Source organism: Medicago sativa, chromosome 4 (assembly GCF_051527215.1).
Source record: "Medicago sativa cultivar Bolivia chromosome 4, Bolivia_mono, whole genome shotgun sequence".
In the NCBI taxonomy this organism is placed as follows: domain Eukaryota; kingdom Viridiplantae; phylum Streptophyta; class Magnoliopsida; order Fabales; family Fabaceae; genus Medicago; species Medicago sativa.
In genome coordinates, this window is record NC_140752.1 from 17590653 (window position 1) to 17609732 (window position 19080).

The 19080-nt window shown below is 32.3% G+C and overlaps 2 protein-coding genes across 3 annotated transcripts; one reads left to right on the forward strand and one right to left on the reverse strand.

The window, feature by feature from the left end:
- Window positions 1-1476: 1476 nt before the first annotated feature.
- Window positions 1477-12055, forward strand: LOC146926853 (NADPH-dependent aldo-keto reductase, chloroplastic-like). Of its 2 annotated transcripts, none has more exons than XM_085700304.1 (7): window positions 1477-1620; window positions 3631-3681; window positions 4189-4265; window positions 4371-4458; window positions 9994-10269; window positions 10959-11201; window positions 11717-12055. In XM_085700304.1, the coding sequence occupies exons 1-7, from the start codon at window positions 1492-1494 to the stop codon at window positions 11801-11803; spliced, it is 951 nt and encodes a 316-aa protein (XP_085556430.1). In that variant the 5' UTR covers window positions 1477-1491; the 3' UTR covers window positions 11804-12055. The 2 variants fall into 2 exon arrangements, with proteins under 2 accessions (XP_085556430.1, XP_085556431.1); XM_085700305.1 differs by lacking the exons at window positions 1477-1620; window positions 3631-3681; window positions 4189-4265; window positions 4371-4458 and adding exons at window positions 7710-7850; window positions 8808-8858; window positions 9102-9178; window positions 9288-9375.
- A 576-nt stretch (window positions 12056-12631) lies between these two features.
- On the reverse strand, window positions 12632-17672 carry LOC146926854 (putative 2-oxoglutarate-dependent dioxygenase AOP1). Its single transcript, XM_085700306.1, has 4 exons — window positions 17478-17672; window positions 14702-15135; window positions 13569-13899; window positions 12632-13092 (listed from the first exon to the last, which is right to left on the reverse strand). Exons 2-4 carry the CDS (start codon window positions 15070-15072, stop codon window positions 12847-12849), a joined length of 948 nt encoding a protein of 315 aa, XP_085556432.1. The 5' UTR covers window positions 15073-15135; window positions 17478-17672; the 3' UTR covers window positions 12632-12846.
- Between the last annotated feature and the right edge of the window lie 1408 nt (window positions 17673-19080).

Sequence of the window (19080 nt, forward strand, 5' to 3'; positions counted from 1 at the left end):
CTTAGGTGTTACAATTTCAACCTACTTCGCATGTTCTATTGTTTTATACTTCTACGATATTTTAATTTGTTTTGGTGTCTATGGAGTATTTGGTTTATCTTCAGATGTTGCCTAAAAAAACATTTACTTTGTAGTGGAAAGCGGGAAAAAAATGAAATTAAGAGTTAATAAAATAACAACAACAAGCTAACATATTTTATAATGTATTATGTAAGGGACCATTTTTTCATATTATGTTTAAGACGCCTAAAACTCTAGGAAGGGCCCTGTGTATACCAAGAGTGGTTTTACCACCCAGCTAGCCTGGACACACGCTCGGGCTCGACCCATACTCAGTGGTGGATCTCTTTAGGGACCATGAGAACCATGGTATCCCCTAGATAATCTATAAATACTATATTAGCCGTTGAATATCATATGTTTCTATGCGGCGCAGTGGAAAGTGTAGTCTTTTCTCTCCACAAGGTCACGAGTTCAGGTACTCGAACCAGCAACCACACAGGCATTCATGCAAACTCAACTAATTGGACTACTTACAATTTGTGTATTCTGCATGTAACAATTTATATATATTCTATATATTTGGCACCCCCAAAAATATCAGCCTAGATCTGCCACAACCCGTACTTTATTTATGTCACATGTGAATTTGCGGTTAAAATTTTACCCAAGCTCTACAAAATTCCTGGCTCCGTCACTGATGTATACCTACAATGTGTCGCAATGTAAGTTACAATTTTTCATATCAATGAAGAATATTTTGTAGTATTAATTAAGAAAACCACAAGATACGATATGCTGTGAATAAAATACACATACTTCATCTAGAAGTCCTAGCTCAACTGCAAATGCCGAAATTGTAAGGTCGGACGTCGTGATCCAGGTTCGAACCCAGGACCTCACAGTTGTGTGAGTTTATTTTCAGTAGATTACCACTTCGTTTAAGGATAAAAAAACGCATACTTCTACAACCTTCCGATGAAAGATCACAATTGTGAGGTAGAAATAAAGTGAACCAACCACAAACATTTTAGAGAAATGATATTTTGACAACCACTTTTTGACAACTTTTGGACAACTTTCTCTCTCATACTCACATGATGTTGTTATCCTCTCTCTTCCTTTTTCTCTCTCCATTGTTTTTGACCAATAAGAAGTGAGAAAAACAAGGTTGTCAACAAAGTTGTCATCAAATGGATGTCAAAATATCATTATTCAACATTTTATAACCATAATGTAACTACCACGTGAGAAAAATAATTTGATCATCAAATCTATGTGGAAAGCGACAAGTCTCTAAATAATGCATTTTCATTTGGTGTATTTGGAACGTGAACAAACACTGTGTCTGTATGTATGTACACTTTCATTTTTTAAACCAAATCTTGACCGTTCGATTCCTCTTTTTCTCTACAACCATTCATTGTTTCTTCATGTGTTTTTTTCTTTGGCTATAAATGGAAACAAACAGGTAAGTGAAAAACCATTCATATGAAAATGGCAACAAATGGCAAGTGTTTTCAGTTGAACAATGGTGCCAAAATGCCTTGTGTTGGGTTAGGCACTTGGCGAGTACTTGAACCTTGTGTTCTAGCTGAAGCTCTCACCACTGCAATTAAGGTACATTATGAATAAAATTGTATTAGCATAAACAAAATTTATCTTTATATGTTTTGTTTCACATTTATTTAGAAAAATAATAATAAGCTATATTGATTCTAGAGCTAAGAAGTGAAGTGTTAAAAATATTGAGCATTGTCTCCTCCTACAACCTAACATAAACAAACACTAATATTTGTCATTTTAAAATAATACTCCCTCCGTCCCATGTCAATTGACAAAGTTGACTCTGTCACACATACTAATACATATTTTTTTTATCTTTAATTATCTCTTGTTCAAAAAAAATATCTTTAATTATCTAATAAAAAAAATTATGAAAATTTAATATTTTAAAAATATTCATCGATTCGAATCCAACAACACTTGTAAAAAAATATGGTCAAAGTGTGTCAGGTCAACAATACACATTGTCAACTAAATCATCTAATATAAGACGGAGGGATTATTATTTGTATAGTTGATTTAGACATTTCCAAAACAATATTATTTGTATACTACTAGTTGATTTTGACATTTTGGATGCTTTCAATTAGAATTATTTTTTAATTAATAGGTGTCGGTGTTAGAACTTCACTTCATAAGCTTAAAAACAGAGTTTGAATATCACCTGTCACCTTAAGCCGTTGTAATACGACCAGTGATGTCACTATTATTAATAAAATTTCACATTCCATGTTTTTTTTTAAAAGTCAAATTAATTTTGCTTTTATGATTTATTAGAAAAAACCATAGTCCCACATATGATATAGATAAAGCTTGAAATGAGTGTAAAAAGTGACAACCCTTAATCTATAAGCCAATTTTGTAAAGTTGAGTTAGATAATTAATATAAATTCAAATATTGATACTAATTTGAAGTAAATTTTTTGAATTTTTTGTCGCCGTCAATTTATTTTTACCGCGCATTTACATTAAGAATTTATCTTTTTGGTGGTCCCTACCAATTGAGCTTAACTCACGAGGACCATTAAGAATTTATCTAGATATACATTATTTTGTATTTAACTTATTTTTGATAAAAAATTATTATTCAAAATCATTTTTTATAATCGTAAAAATCAACACACACATTATAAAGTATTTTAACTTGTCTTATATTATTTCTTAAAAAAAAAAAAAAAAACTTGTCTTATATTAGTTCTTAACATGAGACCTAACTAATGACTGCTATCCTTAAAAAAAAGTAATAGCCGGTAATGCTTAGAGAATCCAGTTGTAAAGTCAAAAGTAAAAAAGTGTCTCATTTTATATTTTTTAAGTGAATATTAACTTATTCAGAGTTATTACTATTATTATGGACAAAGAGCTCAATTATATGTATAATTAATTAAAATATACTGATTTAAGTGGTAAGAGATTTGAACTTCTTAAATAAGTGCGCAGAGATTTGATATTTTACTCTTGCGTATGAAAATTATAAGGGCTAATAGTAACTTTGGTTCTTGAATGTATAACAAATATCCACAATAGTTTTTCGTATAAAAAATTCAAAATAGTCCCTAATTATGTACTTCATTAGTCAAAATAGTCATTGACATTGAAAAAAGTTTATAAAGATCGTTTAATTTTGAAAAAAAATGTGTTGTAGAAAAAGTTTATAAACAAATATTTTTTTTGAAGAACTGTTTATAAACAAATATTAACCTAAAGTTCCCCTCAAAAAAATATATTAACTTCAATTTGCAGATTCCTTTGATTGTGGTACATATTTGAATTTAAATTTTTAAATTTAAAAAATTACAATGGTTGTTAAGGATAAATTTGTTTAAGAAAATGTTCGACCGACATTAGTAGTTACCGGTAGTTTTTTTTTTTTTTTTGAAAGAAGTAGTTACTGGTAGTTGATTTTAGAGTTCTGCTTATATTATTATTCACTATCAAGACTCTTTATTATAGTTTTTTTTAAATGATTTTGGTTGGGTAAGCAATTATTTGTAGATATGATTTCTCCTAGGTTATATATAGGAGCAGAGCACTAAACTTTCAAGATGCTTTATTTTTGTTCAGGTTGGATACAGACATATTGATTGTGCTGAAGCTTATAAGAATCAAGCAGAGGTAACACTGATATTTGTTTATATTTTTAACCATTTTTCAATTGCTTTCATTTGACATGCATGCCTCACTGGGGTGGGGATAGTGTGTATGGTCTAAAATCAATTCATGGTAAACTGATTACTATGTTTGAACGTTACATTAACAAAAAATTCATGTTTAGAGGCAAAAATTATTAATCCTAATTTCAAGTTAGAAACAAACAATCTGTGAAAAAAAAAAGTTAGAAACAAACAAGAAGTATACTTGTGAATATATTTGAGTTGGCAGAGATAATGCATTGTTATATGTATAAGTCGGAGTTCGAAACTCAAATATCTCATTTATTTACTTTAAAAGGGTAAATTAAAACCAATAGACTACTTGACAAAAAAATAAGAAACAAAATTTTAATCGAGAACTCAAAAAATACCTAAAATTATTGAATCCAAATATATGCTTAGAACAATTGTTTGAATGCAATTGCAAGCTAATTGTCTGTTTGTTATTTTCTTGACTTCTTACTATTAGATTGGTTTGACTCTCAAGAAGCTTTTTGAGGATGGTGTGGTTAAGCGTGAGGAGTTATGGATCACCTCAAAACTCTGGTTTGTCAATTTTTTCTTTATTTTTTTAATCAATGATAGAAAATTTAATTTGTTTGTTTTAGGTTGTGTGTAACACAAATCCTATTCTTTGTTTATTGTCTTTAGGTGTTCAGATCATCATCCAGAAGATGTGCCAAAAGCTTTGGAAAAAACTTTAAAGGATTTGCAACTTGACTACCTTGACCTCTATCTGGTAAGCATTAACTTTTCTACATAATGAACCTAATATTGACCTTTAAATAAAAGTTTTCAAATGGAAATGTATATAAATTATAATTATAGTTTTAAAGTAAATTGAAGGGCTGAATATGTTTTTGCTCCCTATAAATATTTTATTTTAACTTTTCGTTATAATCTTTCCAAAAAAAAAAATTTCGCCTTTTGATTCCCAAAAGCTTTACATCACTACTTTTGGTCATTGCTTTCAAGTCAACTCATATGTATCATTCGAAATTTTGATTTTTTTTCCACCGTCATGTTTAGTACATTATAGAATTCTCTCTTGCAAAAGTTTTTTTTTAATAAGGAATGAATTAAATATGAATTTTTAAATTTTAGTGTTTAAACATTCGTATTTAAGTAATGTTTTGTTAAAAAAAATTAATTTTTTTAGAGAGATTCTTATAATCTTCTAAACAGTCATGCAAAATTTCATTCAAAATTTTGAATGATATACATGAGTTGACTTAAAAGTAAAGACCAAAAATTGTGATGTAAAATTATTGGGGGGACCAAAGTCGAAGAGAAATATTAGATGACTAAAGCGAAAAGTTGAAATATTTAGAGTTAATTAAGTAAATGGTCCTTGTAAATATTCAGAATTTTGTTTTTAGTCCTTATAAAATAAAATCACACTTTTTAGTCCCTATAAAATTTTCCATCAACATTTTGGTCCCTAAAATGCTTAAGGAAAATGTCATAGGGACTAAAAAGTGTGATTTTATTTTGTAGGGACTAAAAACAAAACTGTAAATATTTATAGGGACTAAAAACTTAATTAACCCAAATATTTATAGAGATAAAAAATATATTTAACCTGCAAATAAATGATATAAATGCAAGTATTTATACACACATCATAAGTTGTGTCCAAAATTTTCTCAAATTGAAAGTTGAAAAGACGAGTCCATGATAAAACCATATGTTGCTATGATGAATTCATGTTTTCATTTTTATGTATTAATGCAATTTCCTGTTTATCCCTCGTCACATTTTTAGAGTTTGTAATAAAGCTATCAATTTGAGCCAATCCGGTGCACAACACAAGGGATGGCTCATTTTGAATTTATGCAAGACCTTTATATGTAGATTTAATCATGACATTGTGTTATGAACTCTTGTATTGTTATGAAAATATATTATATTAATGGAATAAAGTAAGTGATTAGAGGTGGACCTCAAGAGCTAGCCAGAACGTCTAGAACGTAGCAGAGAGTCAAAATCGGAATATTGGTTCATAGCCAGAACGTCTAGAACGTAGCGGAGAGTCAAAATCGGAATATTGGTTCAGATCGAGCTAGCCAGAACGTCTAGAACGTAGCGGAGAGTCAAAATCGGAATAATATTGGTTCATAGCCAGAACGTCTAGAACGTAGCGGAGAGTCAAAATCGGAATATTGGTTCAGATCGAGATCGAAAGAACTTAGAAATCGTGGTTGGGCCTAACATAACCCCACAAAACCGGCTTGTGAGGTGAGGATTGCCTTCACTTATAAACATATTGTCAGGTCATGTCCTATCCGATGTGGGACTCTTAACAAAAGATGATAGCAAAATCGTAAAATCACATCTGAAATCGAAGATTGTACTCAATTTTTGTAGGATCGATATGAGATATCAAAATCGAAAATAGTAAAATCGTAATGGAAGTCGAACGATTCTACCAATTATATGGATCATCCCTCATCGTATCAACAACACATCTTCATCACAAGTCGCATCGCTTCCATTTTCAACTTCATTGTCTCTTTCTTACCGAACGAACGAAATAAAAACTTGACGAAGATGGCGACAAATGATGGTAACGAAATGAAAATGATTGAAATTGAGTTCAAAATTGACCCGCATCAAAAAATGTCCAGAATTATTCAAAATTGTATAAAAACCTACAATTTTGCAGTGATTTCACGATTTCATGGGATTTAACTGCGATTTTACCACAATTTTGTATGTTTTTCGATTTTACTATTTTATGATTGTGCGATTTTGACAACAATGGATGAATGAGTTGGGGTGAGAGATGTTGAATGAATGTATACCATTATTTTAGGGAGGGTTCCCTTATAGTTGAGTTGTCGAGGTGATTAAAGAGGGCTACTTTATGATTATAACAAAATGCGGAAATCTCGGGTAGCACTTGAGTGACATTGTGGTTGGTGACATTGCGACATTGGCCAACCACAATGTCACAAGTGTCCTTCTTCTTTCTCTTTCACAATAATTTTTTGTTTCTTTGTACACATGTGACATTGTGGTTGGCCGCCAACCACAATGTCACCCAAATATTATCCGGAAAACTCACGTTGTGATACGTGGAACATTGTCTTATTGACCGTGTGTTTTATTAAAATTTTAAAGTATGTGCGTGTTCAATTCCTCTAGCACTTGCCGGCAACCGACATGCTAGCAAAACAGAGAAAAGAATATGTGAACTCTTTTCCCCTAAAAGAATAAATTATGTGGACTCTGGCTAGTATTGCTGTGGAAAAATATTATATTCTTGATTCACACAGGAATTATTTGGCCGTTAATCCGAACCTATCTCACCCCTACTTTTAGTTTTTTTTTCTTTCTCTACGATCTCTTTTGTACTGTAACAAAATTGAGTGTTGGTGGATAATATTTTTACATTTATGTAAAATTACAATCAGAAACCGACAAAGTTAGATCTAACGAAATGAGTTAGTCTTCTACATTATAGTGAGTTAATGATTGAATCTCAACCAAGAAAATTATTTTTATTTCATACCTCACAATATCTCGAAACAAATAAAATTATCTTAGTAAGAGATTTTGTCAAAAAAAAATATCTTAGTAAGAGATTGATAGAAAGAAATAAAAAAACATAGTCATAGTTCAAATATTTTTAAAACCATAGATAGTAACTAAATTATTTGTTTTAGGTAAGTAATTAATTTTTTTTTTTTTTGGATAGTATGATTAATGTCATTTTTGTAAAGCCGTATGTGTAATGAGGATAGTAATTAAATGCATTAACTTTACATTTAATTTATGATGACATATGTGCACATATCATCATCCTTTCACTTTCCAAACTTTCAACAACTCAAGATTCTTCCACACTAGCCTTCAAATCCATCTGAGATCCCATCTAATCAAATCTCAACCGTTCAATCCTCCTTCTATTTTTACATTACACACCGTCCATTATTTCTTAGATTTTTTGCCTATAAATAGCTGGCTCTAATATAACAGAAAAACAATAACAGAAAAACAAAGAACAAAATGGCCACAGCAATCAAGTTTTTTCAGTTGAACACTGGTGCTAAAATCCCTTCAGTTGGTTTAGGTACATGGCAAGCTGAACCTGGTGTTGTTGCCAAAGCTGTCACCACTGCTGTTCAGGTATAAATTTGTTCAGATACAAAAGTTGACGTATCTGATTCAAAATTTGAACCAACTTACCTAACTTTTTCTTATATATAGGACCGAAGTACTATTCATACTATAGTTTTAAATTATTTTTGTTTGAGTAAGTGGATATTTAGATTGACGGTGAATTTGGCAAAATCACGATGTTTTGTGGAAGCTCTAAAAATTTTCACCATAATTAAAGTGCCGCCATTTCGCAAAAGTCAACACGATTGATTTTAGAGGTGTAGAATTGATTTTGATATTTTTTTTGTGTTCAAGAATTGATTTTGACTTTAGGATATGTAGCTTTGATTCTAAACTTGATATTTACGTTCAATTTATTGTTCTTATGGTTAAATCAATGTATCCAAATACAAATTATTTTACATTCATCTCAATTATAACTAAAATTAATTTTACTTAAGTTCATTCAAAATCAATATTTGTAATGGTAGAACCAAACACATATGATATAGAGTATGTTGGTTTCACATTTAAAGGATTCTAGAGTTTTAGAATCTATTTTGACAATGTTTGGTTGCTCTTGAGTATAATTGATTTTGCCTCCATAATTGATTATAGCTTGAAGCTAGAAATTGAAGTTTTTGATTGTATAATTGATTTTTACACTCAAACTTATTGTTCAACTCACTTTACCATGAATCAGTTATGACTAAAAATGTAGACGTTGGTAACCGCTTTTTGGTATTCAATGTGACATTGCCATTGACTATGAAGCTAGACATGTAGACATCAATTTGTACACACAAACAGAAATCATTTTACAATTAACTCAGTTTTAGTCTGAATCAATATTTTAAAATCAATTTGCTCAAAATCACTTTTTGTGTCCGGACCAAACGTCCGCAGAAACAGATTAGTAGTTTTGATTATTCCTAGGTTTTGGAGGAGTGAACTAATCTTGTAGATCTCTTTGTTTTTGTTCAGGTTGGATACAGACATATTGATTGTGCTGAAGCTTACAAGAATCAATCAGAGGTAACCATTTTTGTTTTATTTTAGCATTTTCAATTTTTGACAATTACTTGATTGTTTTCATTTAACATGCATGCTTATACTCCACCATAATTTTTGGATACAAACATAATATATTCGATTTGCTATTTTGCTTGTTACTGTATTAATTTTGTTTTGATAAAAAGAGGGAAAAGTGTAGAGAAATAAAACATTTCCTTAACTACAAGCAAATTGACTGTTTGTTGTTTTCTTGACTTTATCTAGATTGGTTCGGCTCTCAAAAAGCTTTTCGAGGATGGTGTGGTTAAGCGCGAGGAGTTATGGATCACCTCAAAACTATGGTCTGTTTATTTACTTTTGTGAAATTGTGTTCTGTTTTTAAGAATGTTGGAAAAATGTTTGTTTTAGGTTGCTTTTAACATAAATCCTTTGCTTTGTTTACTGTTTCAGGTGTTCAGATCATCATCCAGAAGATGTGCCAAAAGCATTGGATAAAACTTTAAATGATTTGCAACTTGATTACCTTGACCTATATCTGGTAGGCATTAACTTTTCTGCATTGTGAATATATGTTTATATTTTGGTAAAAGACTAAAAACTCTAAATTGATACCATGTGACATTGGTGATTCGGGGATTTTTTTATACTTCTTGGATTGAGGTATCCAATGTGTGGCATTGACTATGCAGCACATACGCGGACACGTCATTGATGCTAATATTTTGACGCTGATAATAACTTGAGAAGTGATTGAATGTAACCATATGTGTTGGTGTCTGGTCAGTGTTCGACACTGGCACATGTCGGGCACCGTGTTAGTGCTACTTATTTGGGAGTTTGATAGTTTTTTACGAATACTTGATAGCCATGTAGCACCAACGAAGTCATGTCCGGTTTCTGGCCAGTGTTGTGCCCAACAACGACACATGTGATTAAATTCAATTCAGTTATTACCGGTATTTTCAATGTCGTGTATGGTGTCCATGTTTGTGTCAGTGCGTCATTGCTTGATAAGTTGTGCCAATGAATAATGAAGTTGGTTTTTACTCAATTGAAATTATGATTTTTTCTCAATTGAGTAATCTGCATTGGTTCTACACAAGAAATGTGATGCTGAGTTGAATTATGTTTTGCTGAATTTGATTTCGTTTTGTAGATCCACTGGCCAGTGAGCATGAAAAGGGGAACAGGTGAATTTAAGGCTGAAAATCTCGATTGTGCAGACATACCAAGCACATGGAAAGCATTGGAAGCACTATATGACTCTGGCAAGGCTAAAGCTATGGGAGTCAGCAATTTCTCTACAAAGAAACTTCAAGATCTATTGGACGTAGCAAGAGTGCCTCCAGCTGTTAATCAGGTGGAATTGCATCCTGGATGGCAGCAGGCAAAGTTGCATGCATTTTGCGAATCAAAAGGAATTCATGTATCTGTAAGTTTAGCACATATATAATTCACTTAAAAGAGTTGATATTCATTCAAATACATCTGTTTTATTATTGCAAAATCTTGAGGGATCGGGAATCTTGTGAGTAATCAGCAGATGCGAGAGATAGAGATCATAGGCTATAGCGAGATAATTTGAGAGAATTGAAATATGAAAACGCAACATTTCGATTGATTAAGGGTCTTTTTGGATTGACTTATTTGAGTTTTCTATTGACAATGACATAAGCACTTGTTGTGAGATTGTTTGGGATATTTTATGGTAACCGTTTATGAAATGTCTCTACAAATTAATTTTCAACTTATTTTCATAAGTGATCCAAGACAATTTATGAAAACAACTTATAGTTTATACGAAAACAGTTCAACTTTATTTTATCATTTTTCTTAAAAAAAAAAACTTTATTTTATCTTTTGTGTAGAAATAGTTTCTACTTAAACACTTATATGATAAACGTTTATGCTATAAGTGCTCGATTAAGGTGTGTGTCCACACAGGGTCTAAAAGATAGTGAATGAGTAACACATGCTCCTATTTATAAAGAGCTTAATGAACTAACTAGTAGTAACGAACTTTGTAACTGATCATATATAAATCATATATTCTATTGATTCTTGAGCTAGTATAAAATGATGAGATCTTAAACAACTTTTTTTTTTCTTCTTATCTCATAGGGATATTCTCCTCTAGGCTCACCAGGAGTACTCAAAAGTGACATTCTTAAGAATCCAGTTGTCAAAGAAATTGCAGAGAAATTAGGGAAGACACCAGGACAAGTTGCCCTTCGACGGGGACTACAAGCAGGACACAGTGTGCTACCTAAGAGCACTAATGAGGCTAGGATCAGGGAAAATCTTGACGTGTACGATTGGTCTATCCCTGAAGACCTGTTTCCCAAGTTTTCTGAAATTAAGCAGGCAAGTTGGTAGTTAGTTTAATCTAGTTTAGCTTTTGTTAGTTCTACATCTATAAATATTTATTTTAGGATTTAATTCGTGTACACTTTCAGTGTGAAATGTCATATATAGCGCCATCACTATATCTCTATGCAATTGGTGTCATAACAAATGCAAATTTGGCTCTAATTTCCTGATGACATTTGAACTATGGATGAAAAAAATCAATTGTTTTTTGAGGATATATCCATATATCTTTGATTATTGCAGTTGCCATAGTCTGTGATAGGAGCCTTGATATTGTGGAAAAATACTGTTGGCAAATGCAGTTTAGAACTATGATTGAGATTTCTTACATCATCATCATCATCATCATCATCATCATCATCATCATAATAATAATAATAATAATAATAATAATAAATTATTATTATTATTATTATTATTATTTAAGGTCAATTATTTACTTCAGAGTGTAAATACAATAAGTAAGGTTCATTAGCTGAATTAACACACATTGAAACTTACACATGCAGGATAAGCTAATCAAGGGTACCTTTTTCGTTAACGACACCTATGGTGCTTTTAGGACCATTGAAGAACTCTGGGATGGTGAAGTATGAGCAATATGCAACATTGAGAAGATGAATAATACACTGTTTCCACAATAAAACCAGATACTGTTTCCATGATAAAGATTAAAGCTAGATGCTGTTATGATTCGTGTATTTTTAGGTTCCGTGAAGTGTTACAGAACTTTCTGTATAACAATTGTAATTCAGATTAAAGGTGTATCTGATGCTTAACATTTATTGGCTTCGATTCAGACACGACATCAATATACATGGTTATATTTAATCTCTTAAGATTTCTAATTACTAGTGCTTACGTGTTAATGTCTTGTTCGGTATTTGTGTTTGTTTGCACTTATAAAAGTTTTAACATAACAAATCTCCTAGAAACATGATTCAAATCATGCCATTGGGCATGAAGTTAAGCTTCCTATGATTCAAATCTCTTAAGTGTATAATTTGAATCATGTGCGCACTGTCATTAAATATAAGAAATCTGCAAAATGTGATTCAAACCACTCAGTTAAGCTTGAACTCTTGAAATATTTCTGATTTTTTGTGATTCAAAACAGGCTCAGAAGTGATTTGCATCACACCTTTGACATTTTTTTTGAATCAAGCCCTATTTGATTCAAATCACATTGACAAAATTTCAGTGTTAATGCATTTAACTTGGTCTTCTAAGTGCTAACAACACACTCCCCAACACACATATTTCATCAAACTCCTTTTTATTTGTTCAAACTATGAGTTCCACCAAATTTATGTAGACCCACATAATTTAGTGAAATCCATATGAATTTCAACTATTAAAAGAAAGTGATGAAATGTGTGTTAAAGAGTGTGTTGCTAGCATTATTAAAAAATAATTCCACATAATTCCGACGCATCCACTAAAAATTTATTGATAAAAAGTCGAAAACAGAGTACAAAGGGTACTAAACCAACAAGTTAAGATGATGAAGCACAAGAGATTCTCTACCCACCCCAAAACAATAAATGTTATTTGATTGATCATAATCTATTGCAAAAGTGAGTCCAATTACCCTATTTCATTACATAAAGGAAAATCATTTGCATCACATAACCAGGAATCAAAGTCCAGCAAATTTTTCAAGTGCTCCCTCTTGTACTGGATTTAAATACCGATAATGTATGTACTCCTCATACTTAAATGGCCGGTAACGGAGAGGGTGATTTTCATCATCTACCAATTCAGAGGGCACCTCAATAACCATATTTTCCTTTGGGATTGCCATAAGAATAAATGCAATTCGTTCTTTGTCTCCCCTTGTGACCACTCTGTGATTGCATGCTTGGAATGTCCCATTGCTCCATGCCTATACATTAATAAATAAGAAATATTTAATAAATAATGTATTTCACAAGAATTAAAATCTGATATTAATGAGTAGATACTCATACTAACCATTTATAGTGTGAGGAAGATGGACCAAAACAGGATAAAAATATACACTTATTTGCAATGAAAAAAATATACTGTGATTATTTGAAGAATAAAATACACTTATTTGATTGGGCGAAGGAAAAGCTTGAGAGAAAAAATCACACTAAAACTTAGTATCTCAGTTTTATATAGGTAAGAAGATTACCTCCAATGTGTCCCTGTGAGCTTAGCTCAGCTGGTAGGGATATTGCATAACATACGCAGGGCCCGGGATTCGAACACCAGACACCCCCCCCCCCCCCCCCCCCCCCCCCCCCCCCCCCCACACACACCCACACACACACATTCACCTTTATGAGATGAATATCTAGTCATTAGGCTACTTGACCAAAAAAAATAAAAGATTACCTTCAATGCGTCAGCAACCTGCACTACAAAGCCATTGTGGGGAATATTTACATCAACCCAATTGCCTGTTTTGGACATCACCTGCAAACCTTGGACTCCATTATCACATATGAGGGATAAGGTGCATTTGTCAGAGTGAGGTGCCAAAGCAATCTCAGAATTCATGTTCTCTTCGGGAAGTTTGTACTTAGTCAATCGTGTATTATTGTTGCTATTCAGTTGTTCAACCTCCAAATTGTATCGTTGTGGAAGGCCAAAACCCTCCACAACCATCTTCAAGACAAGCAAGCTTAGTTCCCGCATTTTTGAGGTCATGGAAGTTAATGACTTACTGCATATATATAAATCAAAAGTTACCAAATAATAAAATAATTTTAAACAAAAATTACTAATGTAAACTTTCTTCAATATAAATCAAAAGTAAATAGTTACATATTTATGCATGTTATGGCTGAAATCAAGAGTATAATTTTGACTGCACATGTCTAGTAAGAGATAGGATCCGTTGACACATGTAAGTGTTTTTCCGGACACCAAACCTCAGCTGTGATCACTAATTAATCCTACGGTTTAAATCATTTCACGAGAAAACTAAAAATACATGAAAAAAAAGTCACATTCAGTGGCATGTTCTCCATCCTCCATCAACAATGATTCTGCAACCACCATGAATCGCACAGATTTTTGTAATTTAAAAGATACTTAATTCATATCATAGGTGACTTTCAATTTTTGATTATAAAAATCATCAAACAAGATTGAAAAGAAATTTGACTCTAATAAAAGATACTGGTCATCCTCTATGTTTAGGGAATAACAATTGCTCTGTAATTTCTTTAACTGGATTTGTCTTTGGTGAGATTAACAATTGTTTGAATTAGTTTAGAAAAGTAACCAAAAAAATATTAGTTTAGAAAAACAATTAAGCATTAATTAAAAAGGAGAGCCTGTCTTCACCCTCAACATAACCCTTCTTTCTTTTGTTCTTTCCCATTTTTCATATAAATGGGACACACACACATATGTACAACAACAACGAAGCTTTATCCCACTAAGCGGGATCATCTACAAGGATCAAACGACGCATAATATATATATGATGGATAGTAATAAAATAAAAAACAATTAATTACCTAAAAGTTGGATTTCCTTGAGGCCACAATAGGTTAACAAAGTCTTCATCAACTGTATCTGCCTTGAGAGTATCATAAATCCCAAAGCTATCAGCATGAGGAATGTGATCGCCCTTGTTAGTGAACCCCCTATAAGCATTTGGGCTAAAGAACTTCTGCTTGGTCTCCTCGGGTAGATCAAACAATGATTTCATGCCCGTGAACAATTCTTCACGTGATTGATTCAAGATTTCATCACCCCTTACGATGAAACAACCATGATTCTCAAATGCTTCTCTCACTTTCTTGCTCATTTCTTTCCATCCCTCACTATCTTCTATCACTCCACTAGTTGGGAAATCCAAAATTGGGATCTCACTCTCAATACCCATTTTCCTTTGTTTTTTCTTCTTTCTTTTGCACTATCTCAAAAAATGATTGTATTCCCTCCAATCCTAAAAAGAAAGAGAAATCATGCTTAGCCTTTAAAAAATAGTGTTTTAGACCAAATGCTTTGAATTTCACAAGGAGCACACACAATTAACCACAAAGGAGGTGCGCAACTCAGGATATAAGCACCAATTAATCAAACATTAACATATTATCATTGTAATGACTATTACAAACACTATTATCACCTTACTTTCTTTCAATTTTTTTAGCTTTACTATGAAACTAAAAAAAAAAGTATTAAGAACAAATTGGGAACACAAGGTATGACCAATTAAAGATAGTACAAAATAGCAACTCAGCAAAACTGTTAAGTGACACATGCATTCCAACAACAAATATGAACACCAAGCCCGCCACATTGGGTACTAGATCAAGCCACTAAAGCATAGACAAATCTAATAAAACCAATCAAATAAAAATACAAAGCCTTCCATAGAACTAAAAAAACCAATAGGCACCAAATCACAGATTGGATTACAACAAGCAAAACAGAGCCTCAAATCCAAAAAGAAAAAAATCATAGGAAAAAGATGTAATCCCTTTTCCTCAATCAAAACCAAAAGATTGAATAACCAATAAGATGAGAGGTAAAAAAACAATCGGATTTCATTATTTGTTGTGATAGTGCTTCTTTTTACATCCAAATGCATCGTGTTCTTAAAAAAGTGGGGGAATAAGAAAGGTATGGATAAAGCCAAAGGACACTGAAAATTAATCTACTTGAGGATGACCAACTAAGTGTCGATATCTTTGACAAAACATCGGTTGGACAGAACAATCACAGGACATAATGAGTTCCTCATGAAATGAGGTTAACAGTATTGTTTGTTGGGTTCTGTGAAACCAGTGTAGAGCTGAAAAACACGCTCATGCAATCTACAACTTCAGAGATTCCAGCTCAGACAACGGAGGCATAACAGTTGCATTTTACAATTCAAGGAATACTCGACCCATTATCATTCCCTTGTATTATGTTGGTATTTATTTCCTTAAAATTTAGACAACACTTAGGTGACCGCTTAAAGAACTGGTAATTTAGTATTTTTGAAAACTTTAAAGATTGTGAATGACAAGTTCATTGAAGATTAATTAGAATGTGTCTAAAATCTACTTAATAAACTACATTGCAGAATACATTACCAACAAGGAAGTAAGACATTCTGATACCCAACACTAGCCCCATTGGCTACTTGCCAGTGCAATTATTTACAAACATAATCTTCTAGCTGGTTATCCTACGTTATGAAGCACTAGTACAGACACTAGACAACATTGACATCGACATATGTAGACTCCGGTAAGAATTTACAAAAATGGAAGTGATTGTATGTAACCACAAGTGTTTATCATGTCGGTGTCGGACACTCAATATACACAAAGCGTCTGTGCTACATAGATCCTAACCGATATATAAAATTTTCAAGGATTGAAATGCAATGGATGTAGAACTCATTAAGCAGCTTAAGGACAGAGCGATCAGGCACAGGATTACAAACACAACAGAGCTTCAAATCCAAAAATTGAAAAAAATCATAAGACTAAATATATAATCTTTTTTCCTCAAACAATCCAAAAGATTCAATAGCCAATAAGCATTGAACTTCAAAACGAAGTCAAAAAGTTGTTGATTTCTGGTGGTTTATTAGACAGTAACATAATTCACTGCACTATGTCCGCGAACCAATTCACAGGGTACCAAATTCAAGTAATTTGATCTTGGTACGCCCAAATTTGCGTAGGATTGCAGATATTGGCGTACCAGAGCAAGGAGAAAGCTCATTACAAAAGTTTGAACTATAAAATAAAAAGAAATAAATGGTCAATTAGACCATATGCGATGAGGACCCTGCAATTAAACTGTTCTTCTATAGTCCCCCTTCTATGAAAGGCGGACATGGACACAGACACAAAACGGACAGTAACACCACTAATAATTTAAGAAAATCTCGTAATTCAGTTTAACCATGTGTCGGTGTCGTTACTCTATCAGGCGTGGTCGGACACCAACGCGTGTCCGACGACATCGGAACACAAGAAAGTAGGGCTTTCAGTTTTCGTATGCCTTTATATGCCACTATTTTTTAAATTTTATATCAACAAATTTAAATTTTAAACCCTGAACCCTGAACAACAAGGCAAAAAAAAAAAAAAAAAAACCATACTTCCATGCGAGGGAATCAAATTCAACACATGAATCACATTCATATTGAGAAAACCAGTTCAACAGCGACAAAATCATTATCAATAACAAGAAGAAACAAACTCAGTAACACATAAAACACATACTAAAAAACAAAGCGATTAAAAAAATTAAGGAAAGAGAGAGAAAGGGAGATGAATTTACAGTGGCGGTAGCTTTGCACGTCGCGAGAGGAGAAGAAACTGATTAAGGTGAAACTGGGTTAGGTTTAGGGTTTAAGAGGGTATATTTGAAAAATAAATATAACTAGAGAAATCAATCTATTTATGATATGATGATCGCATGATTGTAGGACAAAATAAAACGTTGGAAGTTGCAGCTTGTAGCGGAATCCGCGTTAATACGTCACGATTTCGAAGGAGAGTATAGGTGAAAAACTGCTATTCTCACACGTGGAATTGCTTAAAAACACATGGAATTTACACATTTGTCCTCAATGGTTAACTGCAGTTTTAAGTTGGTTTCAACGGTAGTTGACTACGGTTCTTCCAGCGGTAATTAACTAACGTTGTTATTAGTAATATTCTGCAATTCAAAGCCACAGGCCAAATTTCACTATGTTATGACCTGTAATTTAGAAAGACAATTCTAGAGGAAGTAAAACCAATACACCAATTTTTTATGATTTATTGACATTACACGAATGATTGAAATTCAACAAAATTGAAGCATTACGCAACAGATTAAACAACAATATACGAATAAAGTTAAAAACTCAGAAAATGACATCAAATCTCTACTGACAATTTTTTTTTTGAGGGAAAATCTCTACTGGCAATTTGGACAGTTGCAGTTGAAACAATCAAATAGATATAAAACATTATTTTCAACCATCAACCTAAACATAGTGAAACAAATACTGAAACATAAACTAATAAAATCATGTGAGAAAATTTCATGTGTTTTTAAGCAATTCCACATGTGAGAAAAACAATTTTCATAATATTGAAACAAAACCAGCGCGTGCCTTATGTGAATGAACTTAATAGAGTCAAACTTCTTGGAAAGTTGCTCTTTAGGCACTTACCATTTGCTTATAAGCACATCGAACTATCAAAAATACCTCCAATGACAATTAATTATTATTTACTACTCCCTCCGTCCCGGAATAACTGATCCATTTTCTAAAAAAAAGTGTTCCAAAATAACTGACCCATTTCAATTTTCAATACAACTTTCATCATTCCCAATACAATATAACACTAAATAATACACTACTTTCATCATTCCCAATACAATATATTCCACTTTCTCCTTTATTTATACATTTTTCTTAATATGTGTGAAAAACAAAATTGTGTCAATTAAATTGGGACGGAGGTAGTACTAAACAGTAGTTGATTATCGTTTGCTTATGAACGGTAGTTAATTGTTGTTATGTTGTTACATATACTGAAACATAAACTAATCAAATCATTCACTTTCAAACTCAACCAAATATAAACCATACATTTTCTCTCTTTACTCTAAACCATATCATATGCCTGGGAGGTCGACAATATAAGCAATATACTTACTATGACGTGCGATGGAGTAGTATCCAATGGATCAAAAGGAGTTGCATTTAGTTTTCATTGATTTGGAGAAGGCATATGATAGAGTCCATTATTTGATTCATAAGTTATAGAAAGACATGCATTTTTCAATGGACCAAAAGGAGTTGCATTTAGTTTTCATTGATTTGGAGAAGGCATATAATAGAGTCCATTATTTGATTCATAAGTTATAGAAAGACATGTATTTTGAT